Source organism: Epargyreus clarus, unplaced genomic scaffold (genome assembly GCF_041222505.1).
Source record: "Epargyreus clarus isolate Ecla_fem2 unplaced genomic scaffold, WU_Ecla_fem_2.2 ptg000019l, whole genome shotgun sequence".
Lineage (NCBI taxonomy): Eukaryota > Metazoa > Arthropoda > Insecta > Lepidoptera > Hesperiidae > Epargyreus > Epargyreus clarus.
The window spans coordinates 16,351,311-16,369,276 of NW_027332227.1; the positions used below are offsets into that span (position 1 = coordinate 16,351,311).

The following is a 17,966-nucleotide window of genomic DNA, read 5'->3' on the forward strand; positions in this document are numbered from 1 at the left end:
GTGTAGAGGAGTCTGAGACATGTATGAGCTATTGTAGTTCAACAAAAGGACGCTAGATGGAATCACTTTCATTGAGAAAAAACAGTGCTCTGCAAAAGAGGAAATCCTAAAGACGTTATCCCTAGTGTGACATGGCTCACGTTTCTTGTACTCCGTGAAAGATTACACGATAGATGTCGTTACAATAAAGAAATTTGTCTTAAAGTACCTATATAACAAATAGTTTTAAAAATACTATGTCATTGTATCGTTTTCACTTTAAACATTTATTTTTACAGATAAAAACTCAACTCACATAAGTGTTCGTTTGTCAAAAAAAAAATAACACTTAGAAGTAAGTACATATTGACAAAATATATTGTCCGGTACGTGTGTAGGGTTGTGTAACTCTAGGCATACCTTACAAGCGACAAAGTTGACTGCAATATGTATAGAATTATAAGAAGTATGACGAAATCCTCATCACACCATGAGCATATAAAATCATCTAAGCTTACCTTACCTTACCTTCCAAGCCGATCTGCATACTCGAATCATGTCAGGCTGTCACAGGTGCTCAAAGAAGTAGGCACGGCCTGGTCTTCCTGAGGAACTACTCCTATGCACTATGCACTTAACAAACGCGCAGTTACACAGGTAGACCACCTGATCTTTCTAAGGGGTAATCACTTTGCACTTTACAAACACACGCGGTAGCACGGTTAGACCACGTGCACACGCCTGCAGAGGGCACATACAGAACGTCTGTATGATGTCGCCAAGCGCAAGATGTCGACTGCGCAATAAACGACGAACAACGGTTCATTTTTTACATCTACCCTCTTAAAATATAATAAGGATTAAAAATGTTTGTTTATGATTTAATATAATATGAAGAATTGTTTATTGGTGTTTTATTATATTAAAATATCTATTACTTTTACATGATCTGTGATAACCATAATTTAATAATTTTAAGTACTACTGGATATTTATCGTCAGCAGGGATTTTCATGGGAAATTAATATAAACAGGGAATAAAGAAGCAAGGCACAATAAAAATACGGCATAATCATGTCTGCGTTTATTTATAAGTGAATAAATTAATGGCTGATGCTTGTGGCTACAATTCTTGATACATTATGTTATGACAATTCTATAACAATCTATGAATTTACAGGCATTGTTAGTTTACAAAAAAAAAATCTTAATTCTTTTTACGATACTACACATTTTATCTCCAATGCTCAATTTAATTACAAAATGTTATTTTGGTTATATTTCCTGTTTGTTTTTTTTCGTTATCATTATGCATAATTCATGGATTTAATCAAACTTATATTGCGACTATAAAATGTTACCTTCGGCGTAACTTTTATCCTTTTAAATTTTAAATATGAAGATTACCTATGTCTTACATCGAACAAAAAAACGCGTATCACATACAAGTCCAGCCATGGCACCTAATATTTTACTTAGCCACTGTAAATGTGATTTACAAGTTAAATATCAATAAACATCAACAGACTAACACTACAGATATACAATACGGGGACAAAAATACAAAATTACTCCGGTATACTTTAGTATAGTAAGAAAATTTGTAATATTCCTTATCAATTATGATAAACTTGTAACAAAACCGCAGATTTTTCTGAGAGATTTTATTTCACGTCTCAAGTCGGAATGCAGTCTACTTAATGTTAAATGTTCTCAGATTATTTATATTTATGTCTCTATACGAGGATATTTGCTAAATTAAAACAGGAATAAATATTCATCAAAAACCTTGTTATTGAGTGGTCACTCCTAATCAGGATCATTTATACACGACGGTTATGTTACACATACGATCAACTTTTGTGATACAAAATTTTGTGTTACTCCTCCTAAAGACTAATATTTTATGTAACGCATTGTAAAAGTATTTCTACTTTACAACAGCTTTTAGATCCGAAAAACAGACGAAAATCTAGGATCTGTTCCATCTTTAAATGCCTAACCTTCCATGGCCGAAAGTTATATTTTATCATTAAATAGACTGCATGAACATTTGTTCCTTCCTGTACATAAAAAATACTTGTATTCTTATCCCCATGGTGTACGCAACTTCATATACAACACTCGATCTAAGGCAGTGTTCACCGATCAACGCAGGGATCGCGACAGGCGCCAAGACGAAGTCTTACTCTAAACAGACAGTTTTGGTGAAATCGGCGGGATTGGAAACGATTTAAGTGTAAAGTACTCGAATGAAATAAATATTGTATTTTATGTGCCCGGAATGTTTTAATATTAACCTATTTGGAACTGAAGACTTGTTAGGAAGATTCCGTTGCGACTTATGGATTGCTACTGCGGAGAAGTTTGGCCCTATGGCAAATGTGTCAACTATAAACAAGATTAGAATTTAAAAAAATAACAAAACAATTGGTCCTTCGAGTCGGATATAAGAAATATTGTATTCAATAATATAAAAGGTATAAGATATGAAATTTTACACAAAATATAGCTGCCTTGTAGTTCATCTGTCGCGATCCCAAAGCCAAGTAGGTACTTGCTAAAAGGCAACATGTTACAATATAATAATTATCATTTACAAATTAATTTTAATTGTATAACTTCGCTATAACAGATATTTACTAATATAATAAACAGCATGCAATGTTTCGACCAGCGCCATCTGTTGATACAGTTAATACATTAAATGGTTACTTGAATTTTAATTTGTTAATAAACCTAAATATTTTATCTATTTACGGTGATAATATTGTAAGCTCAAAATAGGTATTTTTATATATTATTATAAAGGATACAAATACGAATCAAAATATCCAGTTGTAACATTTTCAGTATATCAATGAAGCAAACTTATTAATTTCTATTTATAAATGATTTTTATATGACGATAACTCCCACTTCCGCAGTGTAGAATTTTAATAAAATTATTACTATTAACTGTACTTTTTTTTAAAAGCAATTAAAAGCAATGTTTGAGATGTGGTTGTATCGTGTTAAATATTGTTATAGAAATACATACGATAGTTTAACTATATAATTATGATATTGAAAAACACGACAAAACGCCTGAAATATGAGTGGGTATGTACTTACTGCGAGAGTGGAAATTTAGACCAAAATTATACATGTGATACCATATTATACCGTGACTATACACCTTTTTAGACTAGAAACCTAATAAGCAAAACAACCGCAAGAAAACTAACGCACTTTCTTCTACATTAAACTATAAATTAGGACACTGAATCTATAATTACATCCATATACACATCTTTATGGTACAACATATTTATACACGCCCTAAATGTTAATATTTATCACAATATTTTATTATAAAAATCTTAGCGAGTCACTAACTAGACAACGTACAATAATTTTAATGACTTTACCACAGATCATAAGAAAAAGGGAGATAGTGCGCACAAAATTTAACACGAAAGAAAAACAACTTCAAATGTATATGACGTGTTTCAATAATTATTGTAATCCACAACAATGACCTTACTTTTAGTCTTCTCTCGCTTGTACCGTATAATGTGTGAGCGAGAAATAAAAGCAACTAGAAATGTAATTCATATTTCTTTATTGAGACAAGTTATACTTCTGTTATGGGAAATTTGGTTTTGCTTTTTTGATTATTTAGTGATGTTTTGTTTGACACTGTAAGGAGTTATTTCATAGTCAACTGCCGTGCGCTCTATCTGTTTTTCCTATAATTTGTGGATTTAACATTGACTATCATTCATTTTGATATAGCATGATATATTTTCGATACATTTTAATTTCAACTCGTCATAATTATCCATTTTCAAGCTGATTGCAATTCATTTTATGATTACATCGTTCTCTTACAACATAACTTTATGATTTCTTAAATGTCATTTATATAAAATTTAATAAAACTATAATATTCTATCAAAGACAAAGTTTACAAACTGCTTTTTGCAAAAAAAATAATCTATAAACTTAAACATGAAATCTTTAATTTTTTTGACTTATTTTTTAGCCCGATCTTTGTGGCTACTAATCACTACAAAATATAAAAATTGATCGTTAATGGGTCAATGCTATTTAAGTTACAAGAGGTTAAAGTTTACACGTATTTAATTGATAGAATAGTACATTTTTAAAGATGTTATTTTTAGACTTTATACATAAAAGTATCTTTTCATAAAATAATTTCCAATAAATCAAGATTTCATTTATAACGATTTCTAGCAGCACAGTATTTTACTGCAGCAGGTAATTATTACTTTGCAGTCAAAATTTGCAGTCAAATATTTATTACTGGTAAAAAAATCTCATTTACTGTTATGCTAATGTAAGCTAGTACGATTGGTAGATAAGTCAATCTAAGTAAATAATTGTTTCCAGTCAAAATCTTAATAATATATTACACATCCATTTAAAAATTATAGATACAGGAAGTCTTGGTGTCAATCAACACGAAATAGAGGTAAGGTTAGAGCATCGTGGAGTATTGCATTGTTTTTGTGGTAAGTATCTACCTTTTTCGTATAAATAACTTTAAGTGTCATGATACATTCCAAATTTGCAAATTATATTTACTTCGTATATTAATAATTGATGTTTGCTGCTGAGTGAAAATCAATTATTAATTTAAGTGTAATTCAGTTCGTCATATTGGTATTTCGTTTGTCACAATTATTGTTCCTGCTTTTAGCATTGCACGATAGCAAGGAAAATTCGTTTGACTTGATTTTATTATATTTTGTAAGTATTTATAAGATCGATTTGCGTATACAACAAAAAATATAAGTTTATATTATTAGCGGATGTTATGCGTGGACGCCAAATCGACAATTTACGAGTAGATAATAGGCTGCTGTACTTTACTCAGTTTTGTTTAGTATGAGTTTTCGATCGAGGATTCGATCGATTGAATTCAGAATATTGTAGTCGAATTGTAATGTGGTCACAGTACAATGACATATTTAAGTTCCTGAACGACCGCCAGAGGCATTGAATGTAGATTTATATGGCTACTTGAATAGTTTTCGATTGAAAACTCATACTAAGGACGTTTGTCCACCGCAGCGTCACCGAGTCGATACCGAGAACGAGATTATTTTGGCCCGATTTTAATATGTTGTGAGGGCGATAGTTTATCCACCGCGACCGATATCGACAGTTTATTTTTTTCTAGCTGTCACGCGTGAGACTGCAGTGTATGGATAAGTTCCAACGTATTTTATATGGCCGGTATATCGGCTCGTCAAAATCGCGGTGCCGATCTAGTAGTCACAAGTAGATCGGCGTGACCGCTACTGATCGGCGGGGAGATTTTGACGGGCCTATGTGCCGGCAATATAAAACACATTGGAACTTGTCCATACACTGTCGTCACACGCGTGACAGCTGGAACAAAATAAACCGCCGATATCGGTCGCGGTGGATATACAATCGCCGTCGCGACATAATAAAATCGGCCCGAAATAATCTCGTTCGCAGTATCGGCTCGGTGACGGTGGCGGTGGACGAACAGCGGAAGGGTATCGGTTCGATCAATCCGGGAGGGTTACACGTCGAGCTGCGGCCGGTACCCGCTGTGCGGCGGGTGCGGCGGCTGCGGCGGCGGCGCGAGGCGCTCGAGCGGCTCGAGGTCGCGGCGCGGCGGGCGCGCGGCGCGCGGCAGGCGCAGCGCCACCGGCAGCAGCTCCGGCATCACGCTGTGGTGCGTCACCAGCGCCGACAGCGACGCGAACTCCTTCGTGAAGCCCTGGAGGGGGAACGACGATATTCAATTGAATCGACTGATATCACTATGAAACCACCTATTACTCTCAATTACAATGTAGATATTGTATTAAGTACAATATTTACATTTTTTGTATTAAAAATATTACGAGTATTTTGTCTCATTTGGAGAGTACCATGATACAGAAATGCTTAAGAACATACATTTAAGCCTAAAACGTTATGGTTACTACGCATTTGACGGACTCTGTTTAAGAATAAGGACCCTTGGTTTATTTTTAGGTTGTTCCTGTAATCTCGGGACTAAGTGGCGACTAAAAGAGGGCTTCAGAGATAGCGAGTGGCAAGAGTGGGAGCTTAATTCATCATATCGTATTGAAAGTGGCCACTTTGGGGGTTTAGTGCAGTAAAAATTGCACATTATCCAGTGGAGCTCACTATGGCGTCGGATACCTTCTAAAGGTTTCCTCTTAATAAACAAAAAAAAGTTTATTTGTAGGTATTCCTGAACAACGTTACAACAACTTTAGTGTACATGTAGTACTTCTAATCAATACTATTCATCAAACGTACCATTAACCCACCTGAACAAACCAAAATAATTGCTAACGATGATTGTAAATAATACAGACACTATAAATAACATAGACACATTGCTAATAACAAAACGGCCACCTTAATCTTGTACCCCTTGGGCGTGCGCAGGATGAGGTAGTGCGCGATGCCGCGCGGCGCGAAGTCCCGCGGCACGCGCAGCGACAGCGCCAGGCAGCCCGCCTGCGTCGTCGACGCGCGCACCAGGAACGCGCCCGGCGCCTGCGCCCCCAGCACCTCCAGCGCGATCTGCGACACGGGATGCTTGCGTACAATTTTTTTTTATAATATAGGAGTAGCAGAGCATGCAATCCACCTGATATTAAGTGGCTTCTGCAGCTCATGGACATCTTTGATCAACCTCAGATAGGATTACACATTCCTACGTGAGGTCTGCCACAGCTACGCCGCTAACCCTGAGGACTAAGCTGGAACGCCTCGGAAAAGTACCTATGTCTCTCTTACCACATCCTTCAGAAAATAGCAGCGCTTAACGCTTCTGTTATGAGGCAAAAATAGGTGTGGCGGTGGTGCCGCCAGAGTCGAACCACACAAGGTTCTACCACCTTCAAATGATAACGTGGCATTTACTTTTCGTTATCAGTCAATTTTATTAACAAGCTACCTCTTAAATTAGAATTAAATCTACTTCACAAAAATCCGTTAGTGGTTACCAATACGTATGATAGTATATTTTTTTACATATTGTTAGCAGATTGTTACAAAATTATTTTAATCCTAGTTAAGTTATTAACTAGCATTTAATAGCATGGATTTTCCCAAAGTCGAACGACTAATACAAGTAACTAAATTACTTGTTTTCTTTTGTTATCTATGCTATTTTATAATGAGGCAATTATTTTAGTGTTTTTTGTTCGTAAAGAGTCTCATTTTATTTCTGGCTAGGAAAAATAAATATTTTGAAATATTTATTTAAAAATATTTAATACAAAACTAAAAAAATAAATTTAAGTATATTTTTCCCACGGACAAACCTACTCACAACAATATTCAACACAATATAACTGTACTTAAATCACTTAAATAAAACAGAACAACATAAATAAAAGTGTCTAAAACAACAGTCACCTCTCTGGGTATCCCCTGCTGGAACCAGGGCGCGTTCTTGAGCTCGGGCTCCGGGCGCGCGTTGTTGTTGCCGGACGCGCGCGACGCGCCGCACGACGAGCCGCCCGACGACGACGACGCCGCGCCGCTGCCGCCCGCGCGACCGCACCTGCAACACGTCGTGTGGTACTTTACTACACAGGTAATAAATAAAACTGTGGACCTATTTTTCATGCAATTGACAAAAACTATACGTTGCGTGATTTTTTTTTTTTGTAGTGTACACCCCTTTACCTAATACCTTAACGCAAATATAACGCATTGTATAAGCCTTAATAAAGCAGTATGGTACTAACTCTCGACGTTTCAAGTACGTTCCCACCATAGTTTCGTTACCGCACTCGACTTTTTCTCTCGACTCGATATTGGTAATCGCAATAGGCAAAAAATCTTACAAAGATATCGTCTATTGCCAAAATAAACTACGTTTGTTACCGTACCGAGATCTACCAATATAAAAGGCTGATTATATCTTAACTATATTTAGTGTACTGTTCCTCACGGTAATAACGTGTACCTAGTCTATAATTTTGAAAATCACTTATTACAATTTGCAGTTATATTACTCGTACTATGCGGATTAATAATGGAAATACACATTAATTCGTGAGACTAAAATATAATAATTTTAGCTAAAAAATTAACACCTAAAACACGTTGAAATTAGAAAACTCCATATAACATGATTAAAAGAAAAAAGTAGTCTCACTAACCCATTGCTAATATTATTACACTTGCGGAACTCAGCGTCGAGGTCGCAGGGCAGCGTGTCCATGCGCGAGAGGTGGTCGCGGTTGCTCTCGCGCGTGCGCGCCTCCGCCTCCGACGCCTCGTTGATGTAGCCGCCGTTCAGGCACAGCGGCACGTTGGTCGGCCTGGACACACAAGCTTGGGATTGAGCGTTTCAATGCCACTTGTAAGCGCTTGAAGGAAAACAGCTTGATACGGAATAACATTTGAATTGATGATTAAAGCCAAGGTAATTTTTATTTTTTTCTGAAAAAACCTCAAAAAAATGTAAATCTAAAACCATTAACATAGCAAATTGATTAGAAAAATCATTTTAGAGTTTTTTTTTAGAAAAATTTACTGGAAACATTTTCTGCAATAGAAGTGACAAATAATTAAAAAAAAATTTTAGTTCAAGCATCAACGATTTTACTTATACATAAATACCATCTTATAGAAGATTTACTTTGATTACCTAATTTTAAAACTGAAATATAACAATGCTAAATCATACAAAAATAATGATAAAAGAGATTATGAAAATAAACCCATAAACATAAAGTTTGAGCATTTTAAGTGCATTATCTGCGGCAGTAATTTCGTTTCACAAAGTTCTACTGCTTGAAGTAGAAAATAATACCGTTCCAAGTGATTTGTATGCCTAAATATAGGACAACATTAAGTAAGTTTATAAGAGAAAGTATTTTATAAAATAAATTAGGTTTAACCTGTATACAAAAAAATCTTGTCTTATTGTTTTTACCCGACTGCCAAGGAAGGGTTATGTTTTTCGCGCGTATCTTGTATGTTTGTCTTTCTTTATTTGATCCGATCTAACAAACGGCTGGATGAATTTTAACAGTTAAGGTGTCATTATATTTGTCTCTATGACCCGAGTGTCCTTAGATATGTGTTAGTAAAAAAAAGTCAAAATGGCGGATTTTTGGCGCGAAATAGTAACACATTTAAAAAAAAAAGTTAACCGAACCTATCGAGTATGGTATCAAATGAAAGGAAATTAAACGGAGATTATAAAAACATATTTATATATATATAAAACAGCAAGGTGACTGACAGACTGACTAACTAAATGACTTTTTCATTTTTCAGAAATCAACGTAAAGCCTAAACTAAGGACCTTACAGTTCTGAAATTTTGCACATAGGTTCTCTATATAGCGTGTATAAGTACTAAGAAAGGCCTTTTGGTAATTCTACCCTTAAGAGGGTAAAATAGGGGAAAACAGTTTTTTTGAAATCTTTTAATTTTGAAGCAACTACTATAAAATTTTGTATTTGTCTTTCTGGATAGGAACAAGGACGCACTTATTTATCCCCCTCCGAAAAATCAACCCCGTAGAGGGTAAAATAAGGGTTAAAAGTTAATTTGAACAATCGTCAATTTTGAAGCAAACACTATGAAATTTTGTATCAGGCTTATTGGATAAAATAATGAAATTCTACCTCTAACGAGGTAAAATAATGACCAAAAGTTTCATTTACTGAAGTTATATATTTTATAGAACGTAAATGGTGGATTTTTTTGCGAAATAGTAACACGTTTTAAAAAAAGTTAACCAAACCTATCGAGTAGGGTGTCAAAATAAAGGAATTTAAGAGGAGATTACACATACATTATATATCTTATATATAAAATTCTCGTGTTAGTTACCGTACTCCTCCGAAACGGCTTCACCGATTTTCGCCAAATTTTATATACATATTCAGTAGGTCTGAGAATCGGCTACTATCTATTTTTTTTACCTCTAAGTGATAAGGGTTATTCACCCTTAACATTTTTTTATTTATATGGCAACACAACGTTTGCCGGGTCAGCTAATACATATACACTCGTATATACACATCGAGATGACTGTCTGACTAAATGAGTGAGTTGCTGTGCCAGAGATCAACGCAAAGTGAAACCGCCGAACTTAAGGGTGCTGGAATTTTACACCTAGGTTCTTTATATAGCGTAAATGAGCACTACGAGGATAAAATTGGATAATATTGTTTGAACATCTTTTGTTTACTAATAAATGTCATTGAGACACCTGCTATAAAACTTTGTATTTGGCTTTCTGGATAAAAATAATTAAATAGCTATTTCACTGCTTTTGGAAATTCTACTTCAGCCTTTTTGGTGCAGTCGGGTTTTTGATTTTTTAAATTAATTACTTGTCTAATATTGAAAACATACTTCCACATAGGGTTCCATCTACATGTTCAATCCATCCATCCATCTCAATGCTTCAATACACTTAGTAAATCAAATCAAATCAAATTAAATGGAACTGAATTTTGCTAGCATTTTCTCATAATCTCGTCTCCTAGTCTTCTAGTAGTTTTATTTCAAAGTCTCACAAAGGTGCAAAGGATTAGGTAAAACATGTAGAAACTTCTTCCTTGTTCTATAATAACATCGCTGCAACTATTGTCTGCTTCGCAACTGATTCGAATGAAGTACTGATTTAGTAATCTTAAGTTCAATATGAGGTCTAATATATGCTACTTCAAAAACATAGGATTATGTGTGTATTCCACTTACGTGGTAGGTGTATCCGTAACTAGTGGCGTGGCGTCGTCGTCGGAGGGCTGCAGCAGCGCGCCGCTGAGGCCGAGCGCCAGGCGCTTCATCAGCGGCGGCCGCTCCATCCGCTCCAGCCGCTCGCCCAGCCGCCGGTAGCAGCTCAGCTCCGTGGGGGAGTTCCACTCCTCCGAGGAACTCGGGCTGGCCTCGCTTGCTTCGCTCGCCTCGCTCGCCTCGCAAGCGTCCAGCTTTGAACCACCCATTATGTCGCATTGCGTTGGGGATCTGGAAAAGTATGATTGAGGGATTAGTGATATTGCTCATATTATCTTGATCATACTCGTCAAACATAAGATGAGATCTTATGTTTGACATTCGGTACCCATATCGGTGAAATAACTTCTTATGCATTTGGTATACTCTTATTATTTCAGGTAGCAGTAAGGTTTTTAACTTTACTCACGTTTAATAATTGTAACCTACTACTAAACGTCGTGAGTCTTTTTGCGGTTTGCATTATGGCTATTACCTATTTGTCTTGTTTAAGAATGTGATAAAGGAAAAAGGTGTTATTTATCTATAAGGCATACCAACGTGATCTTTACTAATAGCATCGCACTTATTTTCAATCTCATGTACAATGATGTTGGATAACCATGACCAATTAATTTCATGCTCGAACCGATTACTTGCTCAAATGCTACTGAAATTACACAGTAAACTGTGTGTAAGCATAATGCGTACCTGTCCAAACAGTGCGGGTAGTGGTGCGTGAGGCCGGGCAGCGTGTCCGGGGCGCGCGCGCACGTGCCGCCGCTTAGCTCTTTACTCTGGAACACAATTACACACTATTTAAAATAAATATTGAAGACAAGACAATTGAGTATTGACGTAACATTGTCAAAGAAGGAAGACATGTTACAGTTCGATTGCTTCGGCCGTTTCTGTCTAAAGATAATTCTAGCAACAAGTATCAAGTGATAAGACCCGTAGCTCAAAAAGAAAACAAAATCTTATAAATAATCTTTATACGACTAAAATTATAGAGCTTAAAACTACTTATCATAAAAGCTTTTCACATGAGATTAAGAAATCATTACTCGTTAGGCGACTCATAATCTCCATTCATCACATTTAATTCTATTTACTGTTCGTTAAAGACACATTCTTGTTAATCCCTTTCTTCGAGCAGTCGAAATCCCGTTTCGGTGCTAAGCGCCCAATAAATCAGTCCACGAAACATTCCTGAACCGGAATGTGAACCAACGACGTATCTCAGAACAATTATAGTGACAATCGATTCACTCATAATGCTCACAATTGGTATAACAAAGGAGTTTGAGCTCTAAGTCAAGACAAAATTAATGAGCTTATTTCTAGATTAGATGAAACTAGCGTGACGAATCCAGCTCACTCATAATTTAAGTTGTTTGAAGTAAACAAATTTAAAACGTAAGCAAGAAAGTAGTAACTTAACTACCAACAGATGCTATTAGAACTAATTGAGAGAAACTTTGAGAAAATAATGTGTTAATGTTTCCCTTTTGTGTATGTTTACTGTACAGAGAAGATCATTTTAACCTTAGTCTTGAATAAAATAGAAGTGTTAAAGATATGTTATAATGCAGGATATTTTATTGAATTAATTAATTAGAATTAATGTGAATATGGAAGAAAAATAAATATCCCCATTCTTCGTCTGTAGCAAAGCAATATGAATATTCCCATTCTTTGTCTGTATTTTCGTTTAAACAAAGGCATAAACAGTTCAGAAGGGTTCAGGCAGTTATCTTAATTAACAACAGTGATTCGGAAAGAAGGGTTTTAATTACTTTCTTTAAAACAGGGGTTGAAGGCAAGGCAAAGGTGTAAAGGCACAAAAAATGTAATGCCGGTGTCTGACGATAAAATTTGAAAGTCAAATTTAGCTGACTTATTTACGTTCTCAAGGTATTTTTTATATTTTTTCTTTGAAATTGATGAATGGTTTTGAATGAAATGTTCTGTATTAACGAATAAATGTTTATATGAATCGCTTTTGACTAAATTTAACCCAAATATATAGTTAGTGGAATGGAGTAGTTTTTGATCCAAAATCTTATTCCTTTGTGAATGTTTCACAATAATATCAATTGAATATTCTTAAATAAAACTCTAATAGTACCTAAACAAGCATCCAGTCCACCAGTTTATACATAATCATTGCTGCGAATATAGATTTGTGATCAACAGCGAATAAGATTGCAGTTATTATATCTGAGTTCGCTAATGCGTTGTAAGCCATGAGGAGTTAATTAAAATCCTTGGTGTTATGTTTTTGATTTATCACTTTTTAAGCCATTAAAATATTTTATGTTATATCCCCTTTATCACACCTTTCAAACCAGAACACATCAGCGATTGACACTGTTGTCCCTGCGTGTTAAAACCTAATAGGTTGTACTTCATTTTAAATATTATTTCTTCACAAAAACGACATATCAAAACAACCATTAAAGATTAAGGATCAAACATAGCTTCTTACAAACAAGTTAAGTATTATGTTAATATCTAGCGTGTCCGGTTCGAGGCTGACGCCATCAATCATAACACCACAAAAACTGACAAAAACCTCGCTGCAGTAATATACAATTTTGTCTTCTTTACCTCACGCTAAATATTTTTGTTAAGTCCAACATTACATTTGTAATATAATAACTAATAGCTTTACATAAACGGATCTACGGATATATTTTTTAAACAAAAGCGTTATATAAAGAAATTCGAACGTGGAAACCAAAATCCTGATCTCTATGCATAACAAATGTATAAGACTCCGTCTTATAGTTAAGTATTTATTTTCAGCAATTCGATTCCATTGGATTGGATCCTATATTCATTTCGTAGGTCAAACTCAGCAAGTCTAAAATGGAAAGCAATACAATAGAACAATAGGCACCGTACCCTAATCTTAAAAAGGATGGAATTACTTTTTCTGGTAGAAAAGTAGAAAACGGTCATATTGTAATCAACCCCAAATAGAAAGGAATCCTATCTATGTAAATTTCAAATGCGTTGCTGCCTCCGAGGACTAAGTTGAACGACATTTGACTATTTTATCAAATGAACAGACAGGCAAATACTATTATTGTGAAGACAGAAAATAGATTCGTTGTTTCAGTTGAACTATAAGAAAGTCCATTAATTTCATTATTCCTATTCCCGTCGTTTTCTTTTTTGATAGCCAACTCTATGGTTCTTCAAAAGAAGAGAATTCTAGTTCAAATAGTAGACCATTCTAAGGACATCTTAATAAATCCTCTGGAGATTCCGGAGTCCTTTACGCAGCGCCGAGGACGGCCACCGGGGTAAGAATTGGTGCGGTAAGAATCCCACATAACTCGGTGTCGCTCCCACGGTACCGGGTACCTTTCGAAGGTTTCCCCCTCGGAAAAAAACCAAATTACGAATTTCCATAGTTTCTATTAAATTGTAAACCCACGTAGTCACCACATCCGTTCGGTACGAATTTGATAGTCGACCAGACATGTACCTAAATGACGAATTAAAATTTTCTTGACATGGGACTTTGTGGAATCCACGACAGAAAATCATAGTGCCTTTGGCGTTAACAGTCTGGAAAGCATTACTTAATATTTTATTTACCTCATATTTTTGTAGTACTTGTGTAGCATTATATCACTTATTAATTATTGAACGGCTTAAAGCTCTTCGTAAACGGTGACATTGGAGCCAGCACAATTATCCACAGGGCAAGCGTAGTTCACTGGCAGCACGTATTCTATCAGCGAAACGAGCACTGAGATTCCATTTCACTAAACGTTTCGAATCGCGGTGCTACGGGCGCGGTGATATTGGGAACAGCGGCTGGTGTAAGTCACAGAATTTAGCTGTTTGTGATTTGATAACATGGAACTATATGAAAATACTTTTATGTTTTTTCTTGACTATTATAAAATAATTTATTTTGATGTAAAACCAGTTTCATCAAGACTTTAGAATTTAAACAAGTATTCATAATTGAGGCTGCTAGAACCAAAGTGGCCTAACTGCATTTTAATGATTTTTGACCCATCTGTGTTTTCGTAATTTAAAAATATTATATAGTCCGCGTAAAACTGCTAGTCCACTCTGAATATAGAAATGAATCGCGTCGCCATAGTAAATTGTATGACTACACCTCCTCGCAACAACTTCAGAGCGGACAATACAGTTTTACTTTTCTCCATATTGTAAATCGTTTTTTTGTCGTTAGGCTACTCTGGTTCTAACAGCCTCAATAATAGTATAAACTATATTTTTAAGATGGTTGAATCCCTTAGATATTTATTTCAGGTGTTACGTAAGACGTAAATCCTTCAGACTTGCCCTATTATTTTTAAACATGAAAATCCTAAAGTTAATACTAAATTACAGTAGTACTCGATATTGCTATTGGATATGATTATATGTATTACGTTTTTCAACTTAGTTATACAAGAATAAGGAGAAAAATAACTGTGATCATAGCGGCCTGGCCATGGGAAATTCGCTGCGGCGATAGCCCTAGGTGTTCTGTTCTATTCGTAGCTAATTTCTTATGACCATGAAAAATAATGACCACAATAAACCCTAACAATAGTTAGTCGCTTGTAACTTGGTCCATCAAATTTCCCGATGACGTCCATCGCCCCGAATGGCGGGCGCGTTTATCGCCTTCACCGAATAGTTCTTTTGTTCCGCCCTCAGTGCCGGCAAGCACGACAGCCCTTTAAGACCCCGAGACACGCTTGTCGACCTTTGAGGTGACCTCTCAGTCCTAGCGACTACGACCTTAATATCTTTCATTTGATCGTAAGTCACTCCAATTTTGCTCCATTTCTTCAAATATTTTCAAAGACCAGTTATGTCAGATAATGGAAAATACGAGTTCTTTTTAACAGCATTTAAATAATAAACCTCTTTATGACAACTTACAATAAAACACCTAATAGATATTCTATACTAAAAGCTTCAAATATGTTTTAGCAGTGTTTCTTTATACATATTCTTTTCACCAAATTTCGATTAACTGACTCGAAGAACTGCAAAATTTTGCAAAAAAAGTCGGAGACTAATCTATTCAGTTGTGGTCAAAGAACTTGGCGAAAGTCTACTATCACGATCTACATTTTTTCTCAAATCGCTTGTTTCGTTACTATGTTTTGTAAGCATTCATTACCTTCTATATTTATGTAATTTCATTTATTGAGGTCTGGAATAAAAAAATGGGAATTTGAGTGTTTTTATTGAATTCTAGCAATGACGATGGTTTCAATGCTTATTTGTTTTCAATGCCTTTTAAATAAACTATTTACGATTAACATCTCAATGGGATTTTATTTGATTTTCAAATATTGTTTTTAGTATACCAGTACGACGTGTCGTAGTCGTATGGTGTAAACATTCCTCAACGCGGCGACCTTTACAGACACGCAAATTTATTTCGGCTCAAATGAAATATGTTACTCTACCCCTTAATTGTTTGAGGCGTGTACCGTTTATAATTTACGGGCTTTCGTTGAGGAGCATTTAATAAATGATTATGGAGGGCACGTGTACGCCGTTGAACTTTATTTTGTGCTCCAATTTTGTCTTTGCCAAAAAAATGAGACTAAAGTACGACCCGCAAGAAAAGTTTTAGAAATATGTATTCATTTTCATACATTTAATATTTTCTAAGTTCGTACCTACATCTACATAGTTTATGTGAATCTCTATAGAGATATACGTATGTGTGCAATTACGGAACACAAACGTGTTTGACTTAAATTACCAGACACAGTGGGCACTATACCACTCTAACACGTAGACAGTTTTGGCATTGACCCTGAGGTGCATCTAAAACAGAAATTTAGTAACTGTTCTAGTATGTCGTTCAAAAGGCTAGTTAATATTGATAAAATATAAAATTCGTCTACTTAACAATAATAACCTGAAAGAATATGACTATACATAGTATGTTAACATCCGTCAAGCCAATAAGCTTAAAGGCTGATAAAGAATGAGACATACATACAAATGCTCCAAAAACATTAACTTTCGCAGTTGGAAAAAACACACCACATATCTATTAGTACATCTCTTAAATATTTTAAGCATCTTTCATAAAACTCACATGAAAAGACTTCAGTATCATAATACTGAAGCACTTCATAAAGTGACCCGGTGCCCTCCGCGCCTCTTGACTCTGTTTCCATCCCACCTCGTATCTCGTGACTAACGCGAAGGCTTACACATTTTCTTTACATTTTTGGCAAAGCACAAAATTTGTGGCACTACTTATTTTTGCAAGCTTTTTTATGCTATATTTAGATGAGACGCTTCTAATATGAGGCTTCTAATCTATGAGGTCACAGGTGTTGACAGACAGGTCGTTCGTCTTATTTGAGATTTTAATATATCTACTACAGAAAAACTAGGTAATCATGTGGACTATATTTCGATTTGTTAAATAAGTAACAAGCTGAGACAATTGTTTTATAAAGTTTAGTAGGTAACTATATTAACTTTAACATAAGTTAACATATTATTTATTCATCACAAAAACAAAGCCAATCTTAGATTAGTGAGTGAGGAGAGGATATTCCTGGGTTAAGGCTCCAGTACTCCACACACATTTATTTTTTCCATAAAGATTTCTAATCAACGCATATAGTTGATTAGAAATTTAGGAGTATCGCCCCGATTCTTATTCTCATCGCCAATGAACCAAGAACCTTCCATACTAAAGTAACATTGTCAGCGATACAACACCAGCTCAATAAAAATATCACTTTATACGTGATGAAACGTACTTATGAAATATTTAATCATCCTCCATTTTTCTAAATTAAGTAGACATGGAGTATTTTAATTATAACGGCTATAAAATTTATTCCAGCTCGTAGGGTCACAAGGGCAAACGACAGAATTACCGGCAGTGTTTTAAGTGCAATAATATCAAGTCTAATAGGATCGTAAATGAATAGCCATCCATTTCTTTTATAAATATGCTTCCATAAGCATATTTATTAAAGAAACCAATGGGACACATACTATTTAAATTGCAAGGAACAATACCGTAATATATTTTATACCGGATGTCAACCCAACACAACTGAAAAAATCCAGCAAGAAATTTAGCATTTCCTTTCGTATTACCTTCGTTTCTTTATCTCTAAGACAATTATTTATACATATTTTCTAATACCTTATTTAAAATCACGATAAATTTATTTAAATCACAGATAGAGGAAAAACCACAGACC

The 17,966-nt window shown here is 35.2% G+C and overlaps 1 protein-coding gene across 5 annotated transcripts in view; it reads right to left on the bottom strand.

Moving 5' to 3' along the window:
- Positions 1–1,048: 1,048 nt before the first annotated feature.
- The window catches only part of LOC140750491 (EGFR adapter protein), a 138,195-nt gene continuing 121,277 nt past the window's right edge, over positions 1,049–17,966 (bottom strand). For all 5 annotated transcript variants that reach the window (XM_073084041.1, XM_073084040.1, XM_073084043.1 and 2 more), the window contains 6 exons: positions 11,443–11,528; positions 10,717–10,983; positions 8,154–8,315; positions 7,402–7,549; positions 6,394–6,561; positions 1,049–5,740 (listed from right to left, as the gene is read on the bottom strand). In XM_073084041.1, coding sequence (XP_072940142.1) covers positions 5,540–5,740; positions 6,394–6,561; positions 7,402–7,549; positions 8,154–8,315; positions 10,717–10,983; positions 11,443–11,528 — 1,032 coding nt within the window. In that variant the 3' untranslated portion in view covers positions 1,049–5,539. The remainder of the gene's footprint in view (positions 5,741–6,393; positions 6,562–7,401; positions 7,550–8,153; positions 8,316–10,716; positions 10,984–11,442; positions 11,529–17,966) is intronic.